This window comes from Oncorhynchus masou, chromosome 19, assembly GCF_036934945.1.
Source record: "Oncorhynchus masou masou isolate Uvic2021 chromosome 19, UVic_Omas_1.1, whole genome shotgun sequence".
Taxonomy (NCBI): Eukaryota; Metazoa; Chordata; class Actinopteri; order Salmoniformes; family Salmonidae; genus Oncorhynchus; species Oncorhynchus masou.
In genome coordinates, this window is record NC_088230.1 from 21,938,612 (window position 1) to 21,958,112 (window position 19,501).

Sequence of the window (19,501 nt, forward strand, 5' to 3'; positions counted from 1 at the left end):
ACAAGATGCTGTGTTTTTATTTACAGTAGTGATGGACAGCTGGTGGCATTTTGAAAACAGGTTTTCAAACACTTGTAGCCCGATTAGTAAGGACAATAGACTCTTAATAGTCTGGATACTGTAGGTGTGAACAACCCCTTACCTGCAAAAAATGACATTGTGACCAAAGAGAACAGATGGAATGGACATCGTTTTCATCAAGCCAGCTTCTTTCTATGGTGCTACCCGTTCCAGAGATAGGACCATAACCATGAGAGGACTTGAAAATGAGCAGGAGCTGAGAGGATCACCAAAACTAAAAAGGTATTTTGGTTTCAGTGCATTTTCTTTCATTTTTTGTATATAGCCTATCAATGTGTAGGCATACTGTGTAATAAAATCGCTAATTAAATAAAGGTTAAATAAGTCGCTAGTGTTGAGTAATGTGCTGTTAAAAGTGGCGTAGGTCTTATTTATTTAAAAAGCATATTGAAGTTAGAAACAAAAGGATTTGAAGCAATAGTCTACAACTATTTTAGCACTGTTTTGCACTGCGCTGAGACAAACATGGTCTGGTCTTGATAAATCATTGAGATTTTTATTGTCACTGTATCTCTGTTTGTGTATTGGTTAGACCTCCCCAGAGGGTTTTTAGTTTCTTGGAATAGAAACACCATAATATCAAATTAATTAAGCAACATTTCTTAAAATTAGTCCCATATACTATGTTCTTACAAAAATAGGTTTTAAATTCTCTAGTACAGCCACTATTGAAGGCTATCGAATGCTTCTCAAACTAGCACTCACTAGCATTAAATGGCACCAGTTTTCACACATATAATGTCCAATGAATTCTGCGGCTCCAGGCAATCAGCGCCGCAGTATGCTGCAACTTTTAAAGGATGAATCACTGTACATGAAACAAAAATTGCACTAGCCTAGTGGGCGAATAAATAAAAATGACAATTAGTCTTACAACTATGACAACCTATATTTTAATAGCAATAAAACAGCTTTTGGTTTTGAATGATCACCAAAAAGGGGGCCCCCACCTCCCAATTAAAATAACCCCTGGCTATTAGATTACAACAAGGCTTACAATGTAAAGTTCAAATGCCGACATCAAATTAAAGCTATCGGCGCACTGCCTAAACAGCTGACTGGCAAAGCAAATGGCCCTGTTTTCTAGAAGTGACATAAAAGGCAAACAGGCTGGCAGCTGTTCTCCGAGCAATGAGCTGCATGGTCCTAAAGCCAGCCATAAGGTAAACAGCCATTGCATTTTAATTGGGATTGGAATGATTTTAGTCTACTTTTTTGTTGTTGTTGCCTATCCATATGATGCCGCTGTTGGGGAGGATGGACGTGGAGCTGTATTTTGGGGGGGGGGGGCACGCTACAGAAGGCTATATCAAACAGCTAATACAGGACTAATAAAGGCCCAGCGCACAACTTTGGTGAAGTAAAAATATATATATATTTTTCCAGCACCCTTACTTCCCGCGGATATGCTCTCTTCACAGCCACTGACAGACAGAGTGCCTTATCACTTCCTTTGTGATGACAGCCATGTGTAAATCAGCAGGAAGTCAAGTCTCCTGGGAGCTTCTTCTCCAGCCTCTGGGCCAGTGGGAATGACGCATTGATGGATGTGATAGAGAGAGAGAGAGAGAGAGAGAGAGAGAGAGAAAGGTAGTGTAACCAGAGGGTGGAGCGTACTACAGCTCACACCACAGTGCTCTGGGTCCGTCTGTCTGCTTCCATCCGAGACCAGTCATCTGAAAGGAAAACCCTGGCCACTCAGGAGTCTTGACATACTCTCAGGAGTGTTTGTCACTAGCAATGCAATGCAAAGTGATGTGCTTTGAGCATTTGGAGAAAGGCATTATCTTGTAAATCCTACCCATCATCATCGTCTTCATCATTAACTGTACATCTACATCGGACAGTAAATGGGGAAGGATAAAACATGGCAGCACAATCGAGCATATCGAAGATATGTCATCCTCAATGTTGCTCCACGTCATAATCACACTGGAGCTCTTATCATCCCGATTAATGCAGAGACTTGTTCACCTTTTCCTCACCTTATTCTCCCTTCTTCCTACTAGCGGTGTCCTCTCACTGCGGCCTTTTCTTCAGGAAACGAGTGCAGCTTCCATCAGAGGAGATTACACTGGTGATTACAGCTGAAGCAGATACCCTTGTCTTGCTCAGCGAGAAGCTGCTGGTAAAGGCATCTCAGATCAGCCAGGCGGAGGGATGACGAGGGTCCTCTGCTGGGAGACAAGAGAGCCCTCCAGTCCCATCAGACACACTGGCAACCCTCCAGGGACTGTAAGTGTGTGTGAGTGTTTTCACCATGCCATCCCCAAAAGCAGAACAGGAAGCTAACCAATAGCCATGTCAAAACAAGCTTGATGAGCAATTCTGGCTGAGAAGCAATGGCTTCTTATTCCGTGCAGCGCCTAATGGATCTGTTTGTAAGCTGTAACAACTCATCCATCAGCTCAGAGAAAAATGAGCAGATCAGAGAAAACAAATCAAACTGACAAACATTGAGATGGTGTTAGCTCTCATTCATGAACAATCGCTTCAAATGGTCAGGCTCGCTTCATCAAACACGCCTCTGCAGAAACTCAAAAGACAAACAGTCTCAAAGACAAATAGAAAGAAAAAAACTCGCATCTAGCTGCTATCGCTGCCTCTTCCTTCATTGGCAAAGACTTTGGAAATTTCTATTCAAGAAATAGGCCTGAGCTCTGTGGGGAGCAGACACTTAATCACCACCAAGCCAAGCCACACACGGGAGGCCCTGCAAAACGATAATGCTCACACACTCACAGCACAGCGCTCCACTTGTTTTGTTGGGTAATTAATGTGAGCGCAGCCCCAGATCCGGACGGCGCGTCACGGTTCGGTAGTCATCGCGGTAAATTAGCTCACAGGGGCACAGAGCTGAAATGCACTCTCCTAAGGCTTGCTCAGCTCCACTGTTCTTCTCCTTTCAGAGGCCTGATGAATTTGTAACTTTCAGCAACTAAGAACCTGGACGAAAGCGTAACATCATAATCAGCCAGAGCGGTTTGACAACTTTGAACTCCCCCATCATACTGCAAGACGGAGATAATGAGAATATTTGGTTTTCCCCATTGTGTTTCTACTGCGCTTGATGTTAATGGATGGAGCATTGTCCACACATGCTGTGTCCTTGTGGGTTTATTAGCCATGATACTGTTGAGGCATCTCTGCTCCCACCTGGGCGTGCCACCACTATGCTTTAAAAAAAACTCACATTGAAAGTAACTAGAGTGCCCCCAGTGTTACACCTTCTTTGGCAAGCACACGTGTGAGGAGTTGTATAATGAATTATGTATCAAACCACAGAGGCAGCGATGCTTTTAGCCCCTATGACTACAGGTGTATTGGATCTGGTATCTGGTTCAGGGCAATGAGACCTTTTAATCCTAAACGTGTGTCTGTCACTGCTAAAGCCATGGACTCATCCTCATGACTGAGATATCAATTGCATTGTGACATCACAGCATTGATATCACACACTATCAGAGCCAGCCGCACACTGACTTGCCTACTGACGGACCTACCAACCCCTGTAGGGGGGGTGAAGGGGTAACATAAAAACACAGGGAGGTCCCTTATTACATCTGGCCATTCACATAGAAGCAGTAGGAGAGGAGAGACTTCCGAATATAGTTTATGACTAGCCCGAGGAAATATAGCTAAATCTCCTTTTATTTTCCTGCCAAACTACATGGGTACTGAAACTACTCACAGACAAGTCAAATTACTCAATATTATGGATCACATTTTAGCTAACAACTAATAAAAACACTAATTGACGTGCATATAGACTGACACACCTTCCTAATATTGAGTTGCACCCCCGTTTGCCCTCAGAACAGCCTCAATTCATCGGGGCATGGACTCTACAAGGTGTTGAATGCGTTCCACAGGGATGCTGGCCCATGTTGACTCTAATGCGTCGCAAAGTTGTGTCAAGTGTCCTTTGGGTGGTGGACCATTCTTAATACACACAGGAAACTGTTGAGCGTGAAAAATCCAGCAGCGTTGCAGTTCATAACACACTCAAACTGGTGAACCTGACACCTACTACCATAGCCCGTTCAAATGCACTTAAATATTTTGTCTTGCCCACTCACCCTCTGAATGGCACAAATACGCAATCCATGTCTCAATTGTCTTAAGGCTTAAAAAGGGATGTAAGGGATCATGGCTTTTGCCTAGATTCACCTGGTCAGTCTGTCATGGTGTTCCTAAAGTTTACAATAGAACATCAACAGGAGTCCCATTTCCACACAAAACTGAGATACAAAACCATGATTGGTTCTCTCATCCATGTCAATTCTAGATATAATTAGATTTTGTTTAAACAATCAACCGTAGCTCTTTTTTTCTGGCTGTATCTTGGTAGAGGCTTAATGCTGATGTTGTGAGGGAGAAATGACTTACAAATCAATTCTAAACTGTGGATGAATCCCTGTATTCACTCCACAAGATACAAGATAAATAACCCATTTGATTGACTTTACTCATCAACAGACATGCGAAGGGTAGGTATTAATAAGTCTAGCCATGAGGGAACAGAGACATCAGCAGGACTATGCTGAATTAATTGATCAGACCAAATAACGGCAATCAAATTAGGACAACATTTCCTGACTCTGATATTCATTTCCCAACTCTGGGAGACAGGAGACCTCGACTAAAAACCCGTCAAAACACAGAGTCAGGCAGCAAGTATGATTACAGTTGAGGATGAACTAGAAGGTTGGACAGAAAACTCAAAAACGGAAGAAAAAATATCAAGTGAAATACATTAGCTAAGTGTGCCAAACGTCTGGAACATTCTGAAGCTTCTAATTGCTAGGAAGGGTCTCTAAAAAGCGTTGCTTTCCAAGCAGCATCTCAATAGATAAGTGGCATCCCACAGCCCAGAGTCTAGGCCTACTTACTGAGCTAGGGTGGGTTGGCTTCCTCTGTGACCAGGCTGACATCCTGCAGGTCGGGGCAGGGGGTGTGTCTGCTCACCTGGTTCCTGTCCCCGTCTCCAGCTGGCGGAGCAGCCATAAGCCATGCATCGGACTGATCAATGCCGCGGCCTTGTCTCCATCTTCCCCAGTAACAGAGCCAGACACAGAGCAGATGTCTGGCCATGTCTTATGCATACCTCAGGTTCCATTAACCAAGCACTCCCATAGATTAATAATGCAAAGCTCTGTCATTTCTTGATTAATAGGAGGCCGACTGAATTTATCCTTGGCTCGGGATGGTGTTGGTAGTATCTGTGTGCATGTATTTTTGTGTGTCAGGGCTTCTGTTAACCGGAAATAGCTGACTTTTGCCCGATATTCATTTTTAAAGCCGATAAAACTGCCGTGGCCAATTGTCCGGGATAAGAAATAAAATCCCATTGCAAAATAATGGTTTTTAGAAATACATTTGACTGCTGATGATTATCAGTCAATAGGTCCATTTGTGTAATTTAGTGGAATTAAATTGGCGCGTGTGTATTTTTGTTAGTCGTTATGTTTATCACACGTGCACAGCATACAGATACAACGAATATAAGAGGGAAATCTGTCAGGCAGCACGAGAGCTGCTGCTACAGCTTCTCAAACTGCTCCTTCATTTCTGCTGGAGTGAAATCAGTGGAGGCTGCTGAGGGGAAAACGGCTCACAATAATGTCTGGAACCGAGGAAATGGAATGACATCAAACAGATGCAAACCATGTGTTTGATGTATTTGATAGCATTCCACCCATTACACTCAGGCCATTACCAGGAGCCTGTTATCCCAATTAAGGTGCCACTAACCTCCTGTGAGTGAAACGTGCTTTTAGAAACCCAATCATTGCATAACGATTCTAAATACAATTGTGTGTTAAAAAGTGTTGATGTCCTGGAAAATTGAAGCGTGCTTCCCATTCTCCATTCAAGAACATACAGGCAATGGTAAGCAAGCTACAGCGGGTCATATACCACTTTGCAATGAGCTGGAGACTGTATTAATTTTGAAAATATACTTGTTTGAAACCTGAAATTTTACTTCTTATTATGAGGCATGTCTTACCTCGCTTTAAAGTAAAGTATGACTATCTGAAACGTAGAGGCAATTCTTTTATATAGACTTCCATATGCCATTGAAACCAGTAGCCTATTTCTCTCATGTTCTATTGGTTTTCAAATCAACTTTCTTTCATTGTCCAGTAGCCAAAGGCAGCATCCTAGTCATATTAGCAACCCATGCTAGTTGTTGCATCTTTAGATCTCCTCTCCTTCAAACATTTTTTACAGATATTTTCATCTCTGTCACATGAAACCGCTCGCATGTGCAGTCAGTTTTTGACAACGGTACCTATACTGTGCAGCAATGAATTATTTATTATATATTATATAGCATCCATGACAGAGGGAGAAGCGTTCATCCATGTATATGGGTAAGAGCCTAGCTATATTTTCCGATATTATATAGTTTTTGTACTTTTACCCCTTTATCGTGATATCAAATTGGTAGTTACAGTCTTGTCCCATTGCTGCAACTCTCCTACGGACTCGGGAGAGGTGAAGGTCGAGAGCCATGCATCCTCTGAAACACGACCCTGCCAAGCCGCACTGCTTCTTGACACACTGCTTGCTTAACCCAGAAGCATCAATGTGTTGGGGGAAACATAAACCCAGGGCCGTACTGATGCCTCAAACACTGCGATGCAGTGCCGTAGACTGCTGCGCCACTCTGGAGGCCCTATGTCAGAAAGTCATTCTCATTGTGAGTTAAAGCAAGCTAACGTTAACTGGCTGGCTCACTAGGTAACATTACGTGTATGATCTGTGTAGTAATATTATTTGTATCTCAGAAACCATTTGCATTGCTAACTAGCTAACATTGAACCTAGTTGATCTTCAGGTCGGAAAGTTGGAGCTCTAGAAAGAGTTGGATGACCATACAAATCCATTTTCCCTAGTAGGAGATTTCCCAGTTGTTTTGAACGTGGCATTAAAGTTGGGATTTTGGTTCATTGTTTAGCTAGCTAGCGAGCTATATAGCTACATGGCTAAACAAAAAGACTCAACTACGCAAGTATCCATTTCACAGTACCGTTTACACCTTCTGCATCCTGTGCATGTGACAAATAAAAAAAATATTTTATTTGATATAGTGTGTGTTTACAAGAGACAGTAATGTGAAGAACAACATGACCTGCACCAAAGTCAGATTAGGATATAGGCCAACTACTACGGTCACCACTTTTAGTCTTGAAATCTTTGATTGTTTTCTACACTACCTTATTCACTCTGTTGAGCACATGACCTCACATGTGAATCCTTAAAGAGATGTGTGGGCTCTCCGCAGCCGCTGTGAGTAAGACCTTTAAACAGGTCAACATTCACAAGGCCGCAGACGGATTACCAGGACGTGTCTCCCGAGCATGTGCTGACCAACTGACAAGTGTCTTCACTGACATTTTCAACCTCTCCCTGTCTGAGTCTGTAAAACCAACATGTTTCAAGCAGACCACCATAGTTCCTGTGCCCAAGAACACTAAGGTAACCTTCCTACATGATTACCGACCCGTAGCACTCACGTCTGTAGCCATGAAGCTTTGAAAGGCTGGTCATGGCTCACATCCACACCATTATCCCAGAAACCCTAGACCCACTCCAATTTGCATACCGCCCAAACAGATCCACAGATGATGCAATCTCTATTGCACTCCACACAGCCCTTTCCCACCTGGACAAAAGGAACACCTATGTGAGAATGCTATTCATTTGACTACAGCTCAGGGTTCAACATCATAGTGCCCTCAAAGCTCATCAATAAGCTAAGGACCCTTGGACTAAACACCTCCCTCTGCAACTGGATCCTGGACTTCCTGATGGACCACCCCCCCCAGGTGGTAAGGGTAGGTAACAACACATCCGCCATGCTGATGCTCAACACAGGGGCCCCACAGGGGTGTGTGCTCTGTCCCCTCCTATACTCACTGTTCATTCATGACTGCACGGCCAGGCACGACTCCAACACCATCATTAAGTGTGCCAATGACAATAGCGGTAAGCCTAATCACCAACAACAACGAGACAGCCTATATGGAGGTCAGAGACCTGGCTGTGTGGTACCAGGACAACAACTTCTCCCTCAACGTGATAAAGACAAATGAGATGATTGTGGACTACAGGGAAAGGAGAACCGAGCACGTCCCCATTCTCATCAACGGGGCTGTAGTGGAGCAGGTGGAGAGCTTCACGTTCCTTGGTGTCCACATCACCAACAAACTAACATGGTCTAAGCACACCAAGGCAGCCGTGAAGCAGCCACAACAAAACCTATTCCCCCTCAGGAGACTGAAAAGATTTGGCATGGGTACTCAGAACAACAAAAGGTTCTATGGCTGCACCATTGATTACATACCGGTTGCATCACCACCTGGTATGGCAACTGCTCGGCCTCTGACCGCATGGCACTACAAAGGGTAATGCGTACGGCTCAGTACATCACTGGGGCCAAGCTTCCTGCCATCCAGGACCTCTATACCAGGTGGTGTCAGAGGAAGGCCCTAAAAATTGTCGAAGACTCCAGCCACCCGAGCCATGTTCTCTCTGCTACTGCATGGCAAGTGGTACGGGAGCGCAAAGTCTAACTCCAAGAGGCTTTTAAACAACTTCTACCCCCAAGCCATAAGACTCCTGAACATCTAATCGAATGGCTGCTGCTACTCTCGGTTATTATCGATGTATAGTGACTTTAATAACTCCTACCTACATGTACATATTTACTCAATTACCTCGACTAACCGGTACCCCCACACATTGACTCTGTACCGGTACCCCCCGTATATAGCCTAGCTATTGTTATTTTACTGCTGCTCTTTAATTATTTGCTACTTTTATTTCCTATTCTTATTTTGTGGCATTTTTTTTTTTTAACTGCATTGTTGGTTAGGGCTTGTAAGTAAGCATTTCACTGTAAGGTCTACTGTTGTATTTGGCTTTTGTGAAAAATGATATTTGATTTGAGGCGAAGGCTTAAGAGGGTGTGAACGATACTGCATGGGTGTGGACAAAGACGAGCTGACCAGTAGGTATACCAAAACATTCACAGGTCATTTTCTCAAAAGTGGGGTTAGTTTATCAACTTTCAAAGCAGAATTTCCACTGTTCCTCAACTGCAGTGTATCATATACCATTTTCTAGCGAGTCTCTACTTTCATCCAAATATGAAAAACACCATTTCACATTTTGCTACATAGGACCGAATCCAAGGTTGTGGGTCACAAATGGCTCCCTCTCACCGTGGCCCCTGGATATAATAGCCTTTGCGCTGGGTGGCTGTCAGGGTCGACGATTGTCGTGTGTGATCTCTCACACTGCTGCAGATGCCAAGAGGACTGCAGTGCAGCAGACAGGGGAGAGAAGGAACACCGCTGGGCCGTGTTGTGCTATGAACCATGGGACGCCCCTTCGCTAGCGTCTGTGTACCGTTATGAGAGTGGGTGACAGGAATAAATGCCAGTGTCAGTATATATTACTCCAGCTTCCCTGGCTAAATTAAGGGCGTTAATCAAACGTGGTACATAAATTCTCTGCCTGTCCTGAAGCCTTGTAGTGGCAGCAGGAGGAGAGAAGTGATGACGGGAAAGCAGAGTTTATTGCTGCAAAGCCATGAATGTTTCATCAGGCACAGGTTCTCCAGTCACCTTTGACCATAGTTGGAAACCTTTTTTCTTCCTAGTGATAAACAGCTTGAAGAAGAGTACTGTTGTCAAGCTTTGGGGCTCAAGGTGCGGCAATCAATGGCACCTTAAAGGGGTTGTAGCCTTCTCCTTTATATCCAAGAAAAAACCAATAGGCTTGGCAAGCGAGGTTGAAAACACAACCTAATTGCCTTCGTCTACTCCAGTTCTGTGGAAGTAAGCTAATGAGGCTTCCTTCTAAACAAATTAGCATTCTCAGCTGAAATCTTGCAAATAAGTTTACTTTTCTGAAAAGCAGAGAGCAATGGATCTGATGACCCAAAATACAATGATAGAGTACAGAAAAAGCATTATGCCATGGCAATGACTTTACATCGCCGTCAAAACTCAGTGTGTGACATACTCCATTTTAAATTCCATGCGGTATGCTATGTTGAATGTGCGTAAATCATACATTAGCATCAAAATATACCAATGACAGGTTCTTGAGAGCAAGCAATGTACAGTACTCCTGTAGAACGTGATAGACATAAACTAACATTCAGGTAAAACATATTTGCTTTAGATTAGCAAGAGAAAGGCCTGAAAAATACTCCAAAACAGAGAAAGCAATCTGCCATTCTGGATTCAGAGAGCTTTCGCTCATACAGGCATTTGCATATCTTAAATCCCTGATAATGAAATAGAATTTATACAAGGGTGATTGAAATTCTAAGTTAAATATGAAAGTGTTTGAAAGATATTTCAAGAGAGTAAAAGATGAAGTAGGAGGAATTTGTATTAGGCCTTTAAATGAGGTACCATACTTCCAGAAGTGAGTGCTTGCAAAAGGTTATATGACACTCCTGTCCCTAATGGAAAGTTATGAGTGAGGAAGGAGAACATTCATGGCGTATTAGGGAGACATTTTAATTAGAATGCAAACTCTGTGTGAGATTGTAGCCCGTGTCTGAAATGACTGGTGTTATCGATGGGGGAGAGGAGAGCTGTTCATCACAAACACAGAGACAGACAGAGAGACAGAGAGCTCTCCTTCTCCACCACACCAGACTCCACACCTTATTTAGCACCTCTGTGAGACAGCCTGGTTTTCTGGCCCATCTGAAATCCTGTAATCACTCTACTCCCAACTGTCACAGCACAGCTCACCCACATACAGCCAATCACACACCAGAGCTCATTTACAGCCGTGAAGACGTTTTATCAACAGCCCAACCAAATATCCTCATTGTTCAAGTTGAATTAAACCACACAAAGAGAGGGAGGGGAGAGAAAGTGCAATGATAGTATAGGTCTTAAAGTGCATTTTCCCTTCCTATTGACTTTTTGAATTCTTCTGGAAAAATCAATGTTCATAATGCACACACTAGATATGGATCACGTTTAATTCAAGTCAAATATTAAAGCTGAAGTTTAACTATGTTTAACCTTTGTGAATTAAACAGAAATGGTGTTAAATACCATCCAGAATGGGCCACCTCAACCAACTGCATACAGACCTGGGTGGTGGAACGATAAGCATAATTTATCCTTAAACTGAAAATGGAAGCGAGGTCATTTGAACATGGAGTATTCATTTAACTCCACAAATGAAAATCAACGATAGTGATGGCTATAACAAAGGGGTTGTAATACCTGTAAGAGGAACCAGCTGTGCTGAGTGGTTTGGAAAAATACCTGTCATTGTTCTACTTCCATTCAGCAAATACAGCATTTTAACAAAACCCAATATGGGGGGGGGGTCGTTATGTAGTCCAAGCCAAGCAGTGTAATACCAACCACACAGGAGGGGGTTGTTTATTTATGTTTGTGTAGAAACAAGAACACTGCAACCGTTCCATTTCCCCAGGAGTCATGCAGAGGGATACAGTCTAGTATGTCCCACATGGGACAGGAAGCAGCAACACTTATTAACACACACACCCACACACCCCTTTGTCTACACCAAATCTCAGAGACTACAGAGAGACTACCGAACAATGTGCATCTATCTGGATCTATCAGTCAAGAGATACTTCTAGCAAACATATCAAAGCATAGGGAGTATTAAGAGCTTTCTCCAGTACAGAGGATGGTGTTTACTAAAAGTTTCTCATGTGTAAAAGCAAAGGGTTTATTACTCAAAGTGTTTAGGATGAAATCCTCTGTACCAGCCAGAAAAAGTAGAGAGAAATTCTTCCATCAACCATACATCTTCAATAGAAGTCTACAGCAACACATCTTCAATAGAAGTCTACAGCAGCAGCGATACATCTTCAATAGAAGTCTACAGCAGCAGCGATACATCTTCAATAGAAGTCTACAGCAGCAACGATACATCTTCAATAGAAGTCTACAGCAGCAGCGATACATCTTCAATAGAAGTCTACAGCAGCAGCGATACACCTTCAATAGAAGTCTACAGCAGCAGCGATACACCTTCAATAGAAGTCTACAGCAGCAGCGATACACCTTCAATAGAAGTCTACAGCAGCAGCGATACACCTTCAATAGAAGTCTACAGCAGCAGCGATACACCTTCAATAGAAGTCTACAGCAGCAGCGATACACCTTCAATAGAAGTCTACAGCAGCAGCGATACACCTTCAATAGAAGTCTACAGCAGCAGCGATACACCTTCAATAGAAGTCTACAGCAGCAGCGATACACCTTCAATAGAAGTCTACAGCAGCAGCGATACCATCCACTAACAAAACAAGATTACAATTTGAGAAGACAATACAAATCATCTATTTATCGGAGCCTCCCAGCCCTACTGGTAAAGACTCCAGACAGACTCAGCGATGCTCCAGGTACCCTCTCCTCTCCCTGGCCTGGCTGGCACCACAGGATTATTGATTGATAGCTTTGACTAATTGCCAGTTTGGTCCTAATCTGTGGGGCAAGGTCAATGGCAGTGGGGTTGGGCATGAATCAGCCTTCTGGGGGATTGAAGGGGACCTGGGGACAGATACTCACCAAACAGATTGCTGGAGTGGCCTTGCTTGGAAACAGGCCTCAGCTCATTAGATCCCCAGGCGTAGCGCTTGTAACTGTCCCAGGCAAATGTCATCATCTGTGGGCAAAGGGAGAGGAAGGGGGACAAGGGTGAGAAATAGGTTGAGGTCTAAGCAGATCTGTGAAGGGTGATTCACTTCCTATGGGTGTTTTGGTCATTGTGGGCAGGTTTCCAGCAAAGTATGACAGTTTTGTTAAATAAAGAGTGTAGGCCAATTTGTGAGATTAAAGAGACTTTAGGCTATTTTATGTTGGACAACATGTTGATTAGCCTACAGATATTAACTGTGCAGCGAAGTCTGTCAATCATTTAATAAACCTTGACATTAAAACAGGAAACATCTATAAGACGTCTCAGTTTGATGTCTTCAGTGACCCTGGTGTAACCCGAGAGATAGCGCATCCAACATTAATTCTGACATTTCCAAAACGAATAATGACGCCAAGCTTTATGCGTCACAAGGCTGTTCTTCAAATCAGTGACTTTGACAGTTTCTATTTTGGTCCCAGACACTATAACAGAAGCCGAATCCTCCTTAAAAATCAATGGAATCATAGCCGAGAAACCCTGGAGATTACAGGATAAATCCTTTCCTTCTCTCTCCCTGGTGACTCAACCCAGATGGAGTCAGATAAGCTGTTAAAAACAAGGACAGCTTTTCAAAGTTTTCAAATCTGAATGAAAAGGTATATTACTCACTTAAATCTATAAAAGTTGACTTTGTTGAGTGTCTGAGATTACGCTTACCATTTTAAATCGCAACACTACTGCATTTGGCTATAGCACAGTCCAACTAAGTTTTTGAAGTTAGCATAGCATATGGGAAAATAACAGGCCAGAAATAATTAGGGCTATTGAAGTGATAAATTGGAAGGGAATGGGCTTCCCGGCTGCACTAACAATGCATCCCAACACAGTGCTAGTGCCTAATTCTCTCTCTGCACAGTCATATCTCAGTTCTCCTCTGCATGGTAGCGACTACCAGTGTGTCCTCTAGTTTGTTGTTGGGAGGATTAGGCTGGAAGGGAGAAAAAGAGAAATATGCTGCCATTCTCTCCAGTTGATACAGAGAGACAGATTGAAGCGGAAATCCCCCTCGAGCAAAAGATGAGACCAGACAGAGATTAAAATAATGTTTTCTCCAGGAATCTCAGCCGCTCAGATCCACATAGGGAGATGGGATCAACTGCACGCTGTCTATTGAAAATCACTAGCAAAACCATCTAAGTGGATGAGGGTAGCCACGATATCCCTGTTATCCCCATATCCTATGAGACAAATCTTTAGAGAAGCAAGGGACAGAAACAATACAGTCCCTTGTAAGCGGAGCAGTGGGCCGTGAGATATTACTCATTGGTCTACAGATGAGTATTTTCTGGAGAGTTTTGTGAGATTGACACTTCTTTCTGCGATACTTAATCAAGCGAAGAATAACAAGAACACCAAACACAACGGCAGAAGTGTTTATTAATGATGTCTGCTCTTCCTGCAATGTGAACACCATAGCAACCACTGCGTTCTCTCTCAGTTACCTCCGGCATTTCTAATGATGAGATGATAATGCACAAGCTATAGTCTCCAAGATGGAAAGATTGGAATGAAATTGAGTGTTAAAAAGTAAATTGTTCGTGCCAGATAGAAGACATGAATTAGGAGGACCTACCCTTCACAGTCAGAATAGTTTAGCCTAAGTGTGAGTCTGTGTTTGGCTCAGTCCATCATGGAAAGTCCACTGTATAGGCTTAAGATTGTGGGAGAAACTTTGAGGGGCTCATAGTGTTGTTTATGGAAAGGCACCTCTCACCCTTTTTCCCCTTGATAAAATGTACCCAGCTCCACTACGCCTGGGCCTAAACAAACAGCCCCAGAACAACTTCTCATCCCTCTGTCAAAGGGCCCGCCTGTAGAGAATGCTGGTAGGAAGTAATTTACAGCACAGCGTGGACTCCCCATACCAGCCAGCAGTCTCCTTCGGAAATTAGATTAGTTTATCGACTCCCACATAGAGAGGAAGAGAGAGAGATCTTGGCTCAATGAGTCCGGGGTTTAGTTTACCCCGAAACTCTGGGCTCCACTACCTCGTAGCCTCTCGGCGCTCGCACCTTACTCTTAGACAACAGTGGTCCTGCTGAGGGGACGCCAGCAACAAGCCAGCGGTTCTGTTGGTTGGTGTAGCTAGTAGCTAGGCGACTGGGAGCCGGAGCCATTTGTCAGAGCCACTGAATTAGAAGCTGTGGAGAGATGGGAGGCATTGAACACAGGGCTGTATTGATTCTCATTCAGTAGTGCTAGGATTTGTTTGCAATAGAAAGCAGCAGGCTGTTCTGGTGGACTATTCCCTAATGGGAAAGGTTTTGTTCACTGTGGGTTACCTGTCTCCATCCAGACAGCTCTATTTTCAGCCTCCTGCACAAAGCCTCGTCTTCCCGCAGCGTGGTCTGACTGGAGGCACAGGAACCGGCACAGCCAAGAGAGTTCTGCTCCTGCTCAGAAGGAGCGCCAGCCTCCCTGATTTACAAGGCTGTAATTGCTTTTCCAGTCAGGGTTTAATGCAAGCGTTTGAGTCAAAATGTAATCTCGTCATTCGTGGCTCTCTCGTGCTCTCTGCATGCTGTCTGTTGGCGGGCGGATCAGTGGCAGAAGCTCTCCCATTGTTTACTGCCGGCATTGTCTAGTCCAAAGACGTCACGGCAATACTGGAATGAGGTGACAGCCCAGATGTGATTACCGCAGCGACAGCGGGTGTTCAGGGGGGGGTGTTGGAGTTGAGGGAGAACATGTATCTTTTGCAGTGAGAAACAAACAAACTCAGTGCAGCAGAGATCATGCTGGCATATCACTAGGGCTCTCCTATATGGCATCTACAGGTGCCCTGGGGGTGCAGAGTAGGGGATGGGCACGGTTATTAAAATATTTGAATATCCAAACGGACGTTAGTATTCAAACACGTGTGTGAGTGTATTCTTTCTTGGCCTATTTTATCAATGAAAAAGCATTGGTCTTAATTAAATTAAATGATCCTTGTGACATAGTTACATGAAAGGTGTGTTGAGCTACTGCTGAGTATTTAGCCCTCCAGTCAGTCCTGCCAACAAACAGTATGCCATTTCCCCCCCTTCAAATAGCTATTACAGGCACATACCAAGAGGAGGACCTGACACAGATCAATGCCAAACTCTGACCAGAAAAAGTTTTTGTAACTTAAATCAAAATTCTGCTTCACTGTTGCCGTTAGCCAAAAACTCCCGGGGAAAAGCAGCCTGCCCGCTGTTGTACTGCCCTCGGCATTTGCGTCAATCTGATTGGTCAAGAGAGTCGAGAGCAATTTGTTATATTCTTTTGAATTTCGACTCACCTGATATCCCAAAAAAATGGCATGACATTATTGGAATAGTGAAATCATTTCAAATGCCCACCCCTATTGCAGAGCTTTGTCGTCAGGTAACACATGCCTGTGCTCAAATACAGGGCTCTGAGGAGATAAGAGACAGAGAGACTTCTGAATGACTGTGTTTGGTCTCACAGATCAGAGGGTGTTTACGCAGCAGAGACAACTCTTTGACCTACTGAGCCAGGCTAGATCTATGCAGGAGAGTCCGTCAGAAGGGACCTGAAAGTGGAGCTGGGAATAGTGTGCTTTTCTGTGTGTTAAGAGGATTAACCTCCCTCAGTGTGTTGTCCTTCTAAGACGGTAGGGAGGGGGCAGAGCAGATCAAGGGCAGATGTCTATTGATTCATAAACAGCCCCAAGGGAGTGCTTTATTTTCTATAGGCCTACATACTGTAGGGTTGGTTGGAGAGTCAAGGGGGTCATGTGAGGACAAAACAGGGATGGGGCAGAGTGAAACTACCAACAGAACCACAAAGTCTGTGAATCACATGACTCATAACTGGCTATTCAAAAAGGCAAAGGAATCAAAGGGCTCAGCCTAATCATTAAAAACTATTCCTGCCCTCATGTCCGTTTCCATCCCCTAGCAGCCTCCATGTTCCTCTCATCATCATGTTCCTCTCATTCCTCTCATCGTTTCCCTGCTCTATTCTCTCTGCTGACCAGCCTGGAACATTCAGCTAGTTTGGGGAACCTGGGAAATAATCATCTGTTTGCCAAATTTCCATTTCCCTTATTCCCTGCTGTCAGACCACCCCCCTCATCCCATATTGAGGACTCTCAGAGCAGTGTGTGAAGGAAAGCAGAACTATGATGTGGAGAACGAACAAATATAATTAATTAAAAACAGGCTTGGAAGCTCTAACTCTGGCAATTTGACTAGTAAACTCACGGGTACACTCACAATAGTTGCCTGGTATTGTGATGCAATAATTTCCATTGTATTCTGGAGTGTTCTATCAACTGATAGTCCCAGTCGGTATTAGATAGAACGTCACGGCCAAGGCCTGTGGGGAAAACAACCTGTGGTTACCCCATTGGCTTACAGCAAATACTTGGCCTTTTTCAAACACTATTTTCTTGTTGTCTGCTTGCTTTAGTAAATGACAAAACTACATTAAAAAAAGTACAACGTCTAAACATTTCTTTTCAACATTGCCTGCACCTGAGTGTTCTCACTACTTAGAAACGCTTAACATTGTAGGGCTCATGCCACTTTTCATGATGGTGCTAGCAGCCATGTGAGTAAGCGAGTGCTAGCTAGCTTTTACAATGGGGGTCAATAGGAAAGAGGTCGAGGGAAATGTGTTATTATTATGTGAATATCAAGTCGGGGTATGCTGGATTGCCATGGTAATGTAGAATGTTCATTCAAATGATGTGGCTCATGCAATGGAATGTATGTTTTGTAATGTTAGTTGAGTTCAATCAACAAATCAGAGCAAAAAATTGAAGGGTACACTTCCTGCTTTTACTTCCTGGCATGAGTTCAGGTTAAAAATATACAGGATTCTAATATCCTATATCTCTTTCCGCCATTATTCAACAAGTGACCAGCTTCTGCAGTTGGAATGACTGGGAGTGAATGGTAGCAGCACAGAAAGTTTGCCATCAAAGTGAAAAATCAAACACAATTGTAGTGAATTTCAGATAACTATTCAGTGAACACATAGCATAACTGCTTTACTGTCATTCTATTCATTTAGACGTTTTGAAAATAATCTACAGCCACTCTATTCATTCTATTTCTATAGTGTAGGGGCTCAGTGCCTTGGATGTTTCTGAAGGAGACGAGAGCCAGATAGACAGAGACAGACAGTGCCGGCAGCAGGCACAGAACACAGGGCTCAGGACAAGCAGCTGTAGGACAGGCGAGTTGGAGAAGATCCTCTTAGCAGAACTTTTTTTTGCCTGGCTGAAGCTAATATGAACTATTGGAGTTGACAAATGTAGACCTTTGTTTCTTTGACTACTTGAATACAACTTGGAAGCCAATATAGTCAGTCCAGAGAGCGCTGCTGATAGGCGATATAGCTAATGGGAGTACAGCACAAAGAACTGCTTGCTTGAGAGCACTGGACGTGTAGCCTATTCTTTGAACATTAAACGTGCATATGATGAAATCACTGCCATCATTATGTAAATGCAGCAAAGCATAGAAATCTAAATCATCGGCAACATGACTGTAGCTGGCTATTTTCTCTGGAGGATCAGGTTAGTGAAACTTTAAAAGGGAGGGAAGTCTCACTGCTGTTTCATGATGGATCTGCACTTCTGCAGCACACCCTAAAATCTATTTTCCTCATATCAAGCGTCTCATGCACATTCAGTACCTTATCCTATCAGCCTGGCACGAATCACCTATTCCCACAAGGAGCCTCACAGGACCAACTACGCTCAGCATCACTAATTCATAATATTCCCACCAGCCCCTGACAACTTCACAGGGAGCCATGCCGTATGTGGCCCACAACCACAGGGAGCCATGCAGAATGTGGCCCACAACCACAGGGAGCCATGCAGAATGTGGCCCACAACCACAGGGAGCCATGCAGAATGTGGCCCACAACCACAGGGAGCCATGCAGAATGTGGCCCACAACCACAGGGAGCCACGCCGTATGTGGCCCACATCCACAGGGAGCCATGCAGAATGTGGCCCACAACCACAGGGAGCCATGCAGTATGTGGCCCACAACCACAGGGAGCCATGCAGAATGTGGCCCACAACCACAGGGAGCCACGCCGTATGTGGCCCACAACCACAGGGAGCCATGCAGAATGTGGCCCACAACCACACGGAGCAATGCAGTATGTGGCCCACAACCACACGGAGCCATGCAGAATGTGGCCCACAACCACACGGAGCCATGCAGAATGTGGCCCACAACCACACGGAGCCATGCAGTATGTGGCCCACAACCACACGGAGCCATGCAGAATGTGGCCCACAACCACAGGGAGCCATGCAGTATGTGGCCCACAACCACAGGGAGCCATGCAGAATGTGGCCCACAACTACAAGGAGTCCCAACTACACAGTGTATGATGTTAGGGGCTGCTGGGAACTGAATTGTTGTAGAGAATAGCATTAGCATAGCCTAGCACCACTCCCCATTAAATCCATTCTTTGTTTGCGCACCTTGCACAGGTAGATAAACACCTTTAAAACAAAATGCCACATTTCCATCAATGTCCTTATCATCTGTAATAAGACTAAGTGAACAAATAGCAGTCAAAGACAGCCATCTTGGCCGTAACATTGTGCTTGTCTCTCTCACTCACTAGCCCAAGAAGCAACAGCTCCTGATAGTCAGCTATGCTCTTAGTGTAGTTAAAACCAGTCTGCAGGAGCACAAGTCTTCAGCAACAGACAATAACAATATCTGTGTCATTG

The 19,501-nt window shown here is 44.0% G+C and overlaps 1 protein-coding gene across 1 annotated transcript in view; it reads right to left on the minus strand.

The window, feature by feature from the left end:
* Positions 1-19,501, minus strand: part of LOC135506002 (mannosyl-oligosaccharide 1,2-alpha-mannosidase IA-like) — a 169,745-nt gene that overhangs the window by 119,477 nt on the left and 30,767 nt on the right. Inside the window, exon 2 of the mRNA XM_064925330.1 lies at positions 12,675-12,771. Within this exon, the coding sequence (XP_064781402.1) occupies positions 12,675-12,771 (97 nt within the window). The remainder of the gene's footprint in view (positions 1-12,674; positions 12,772-19,501) is intronic.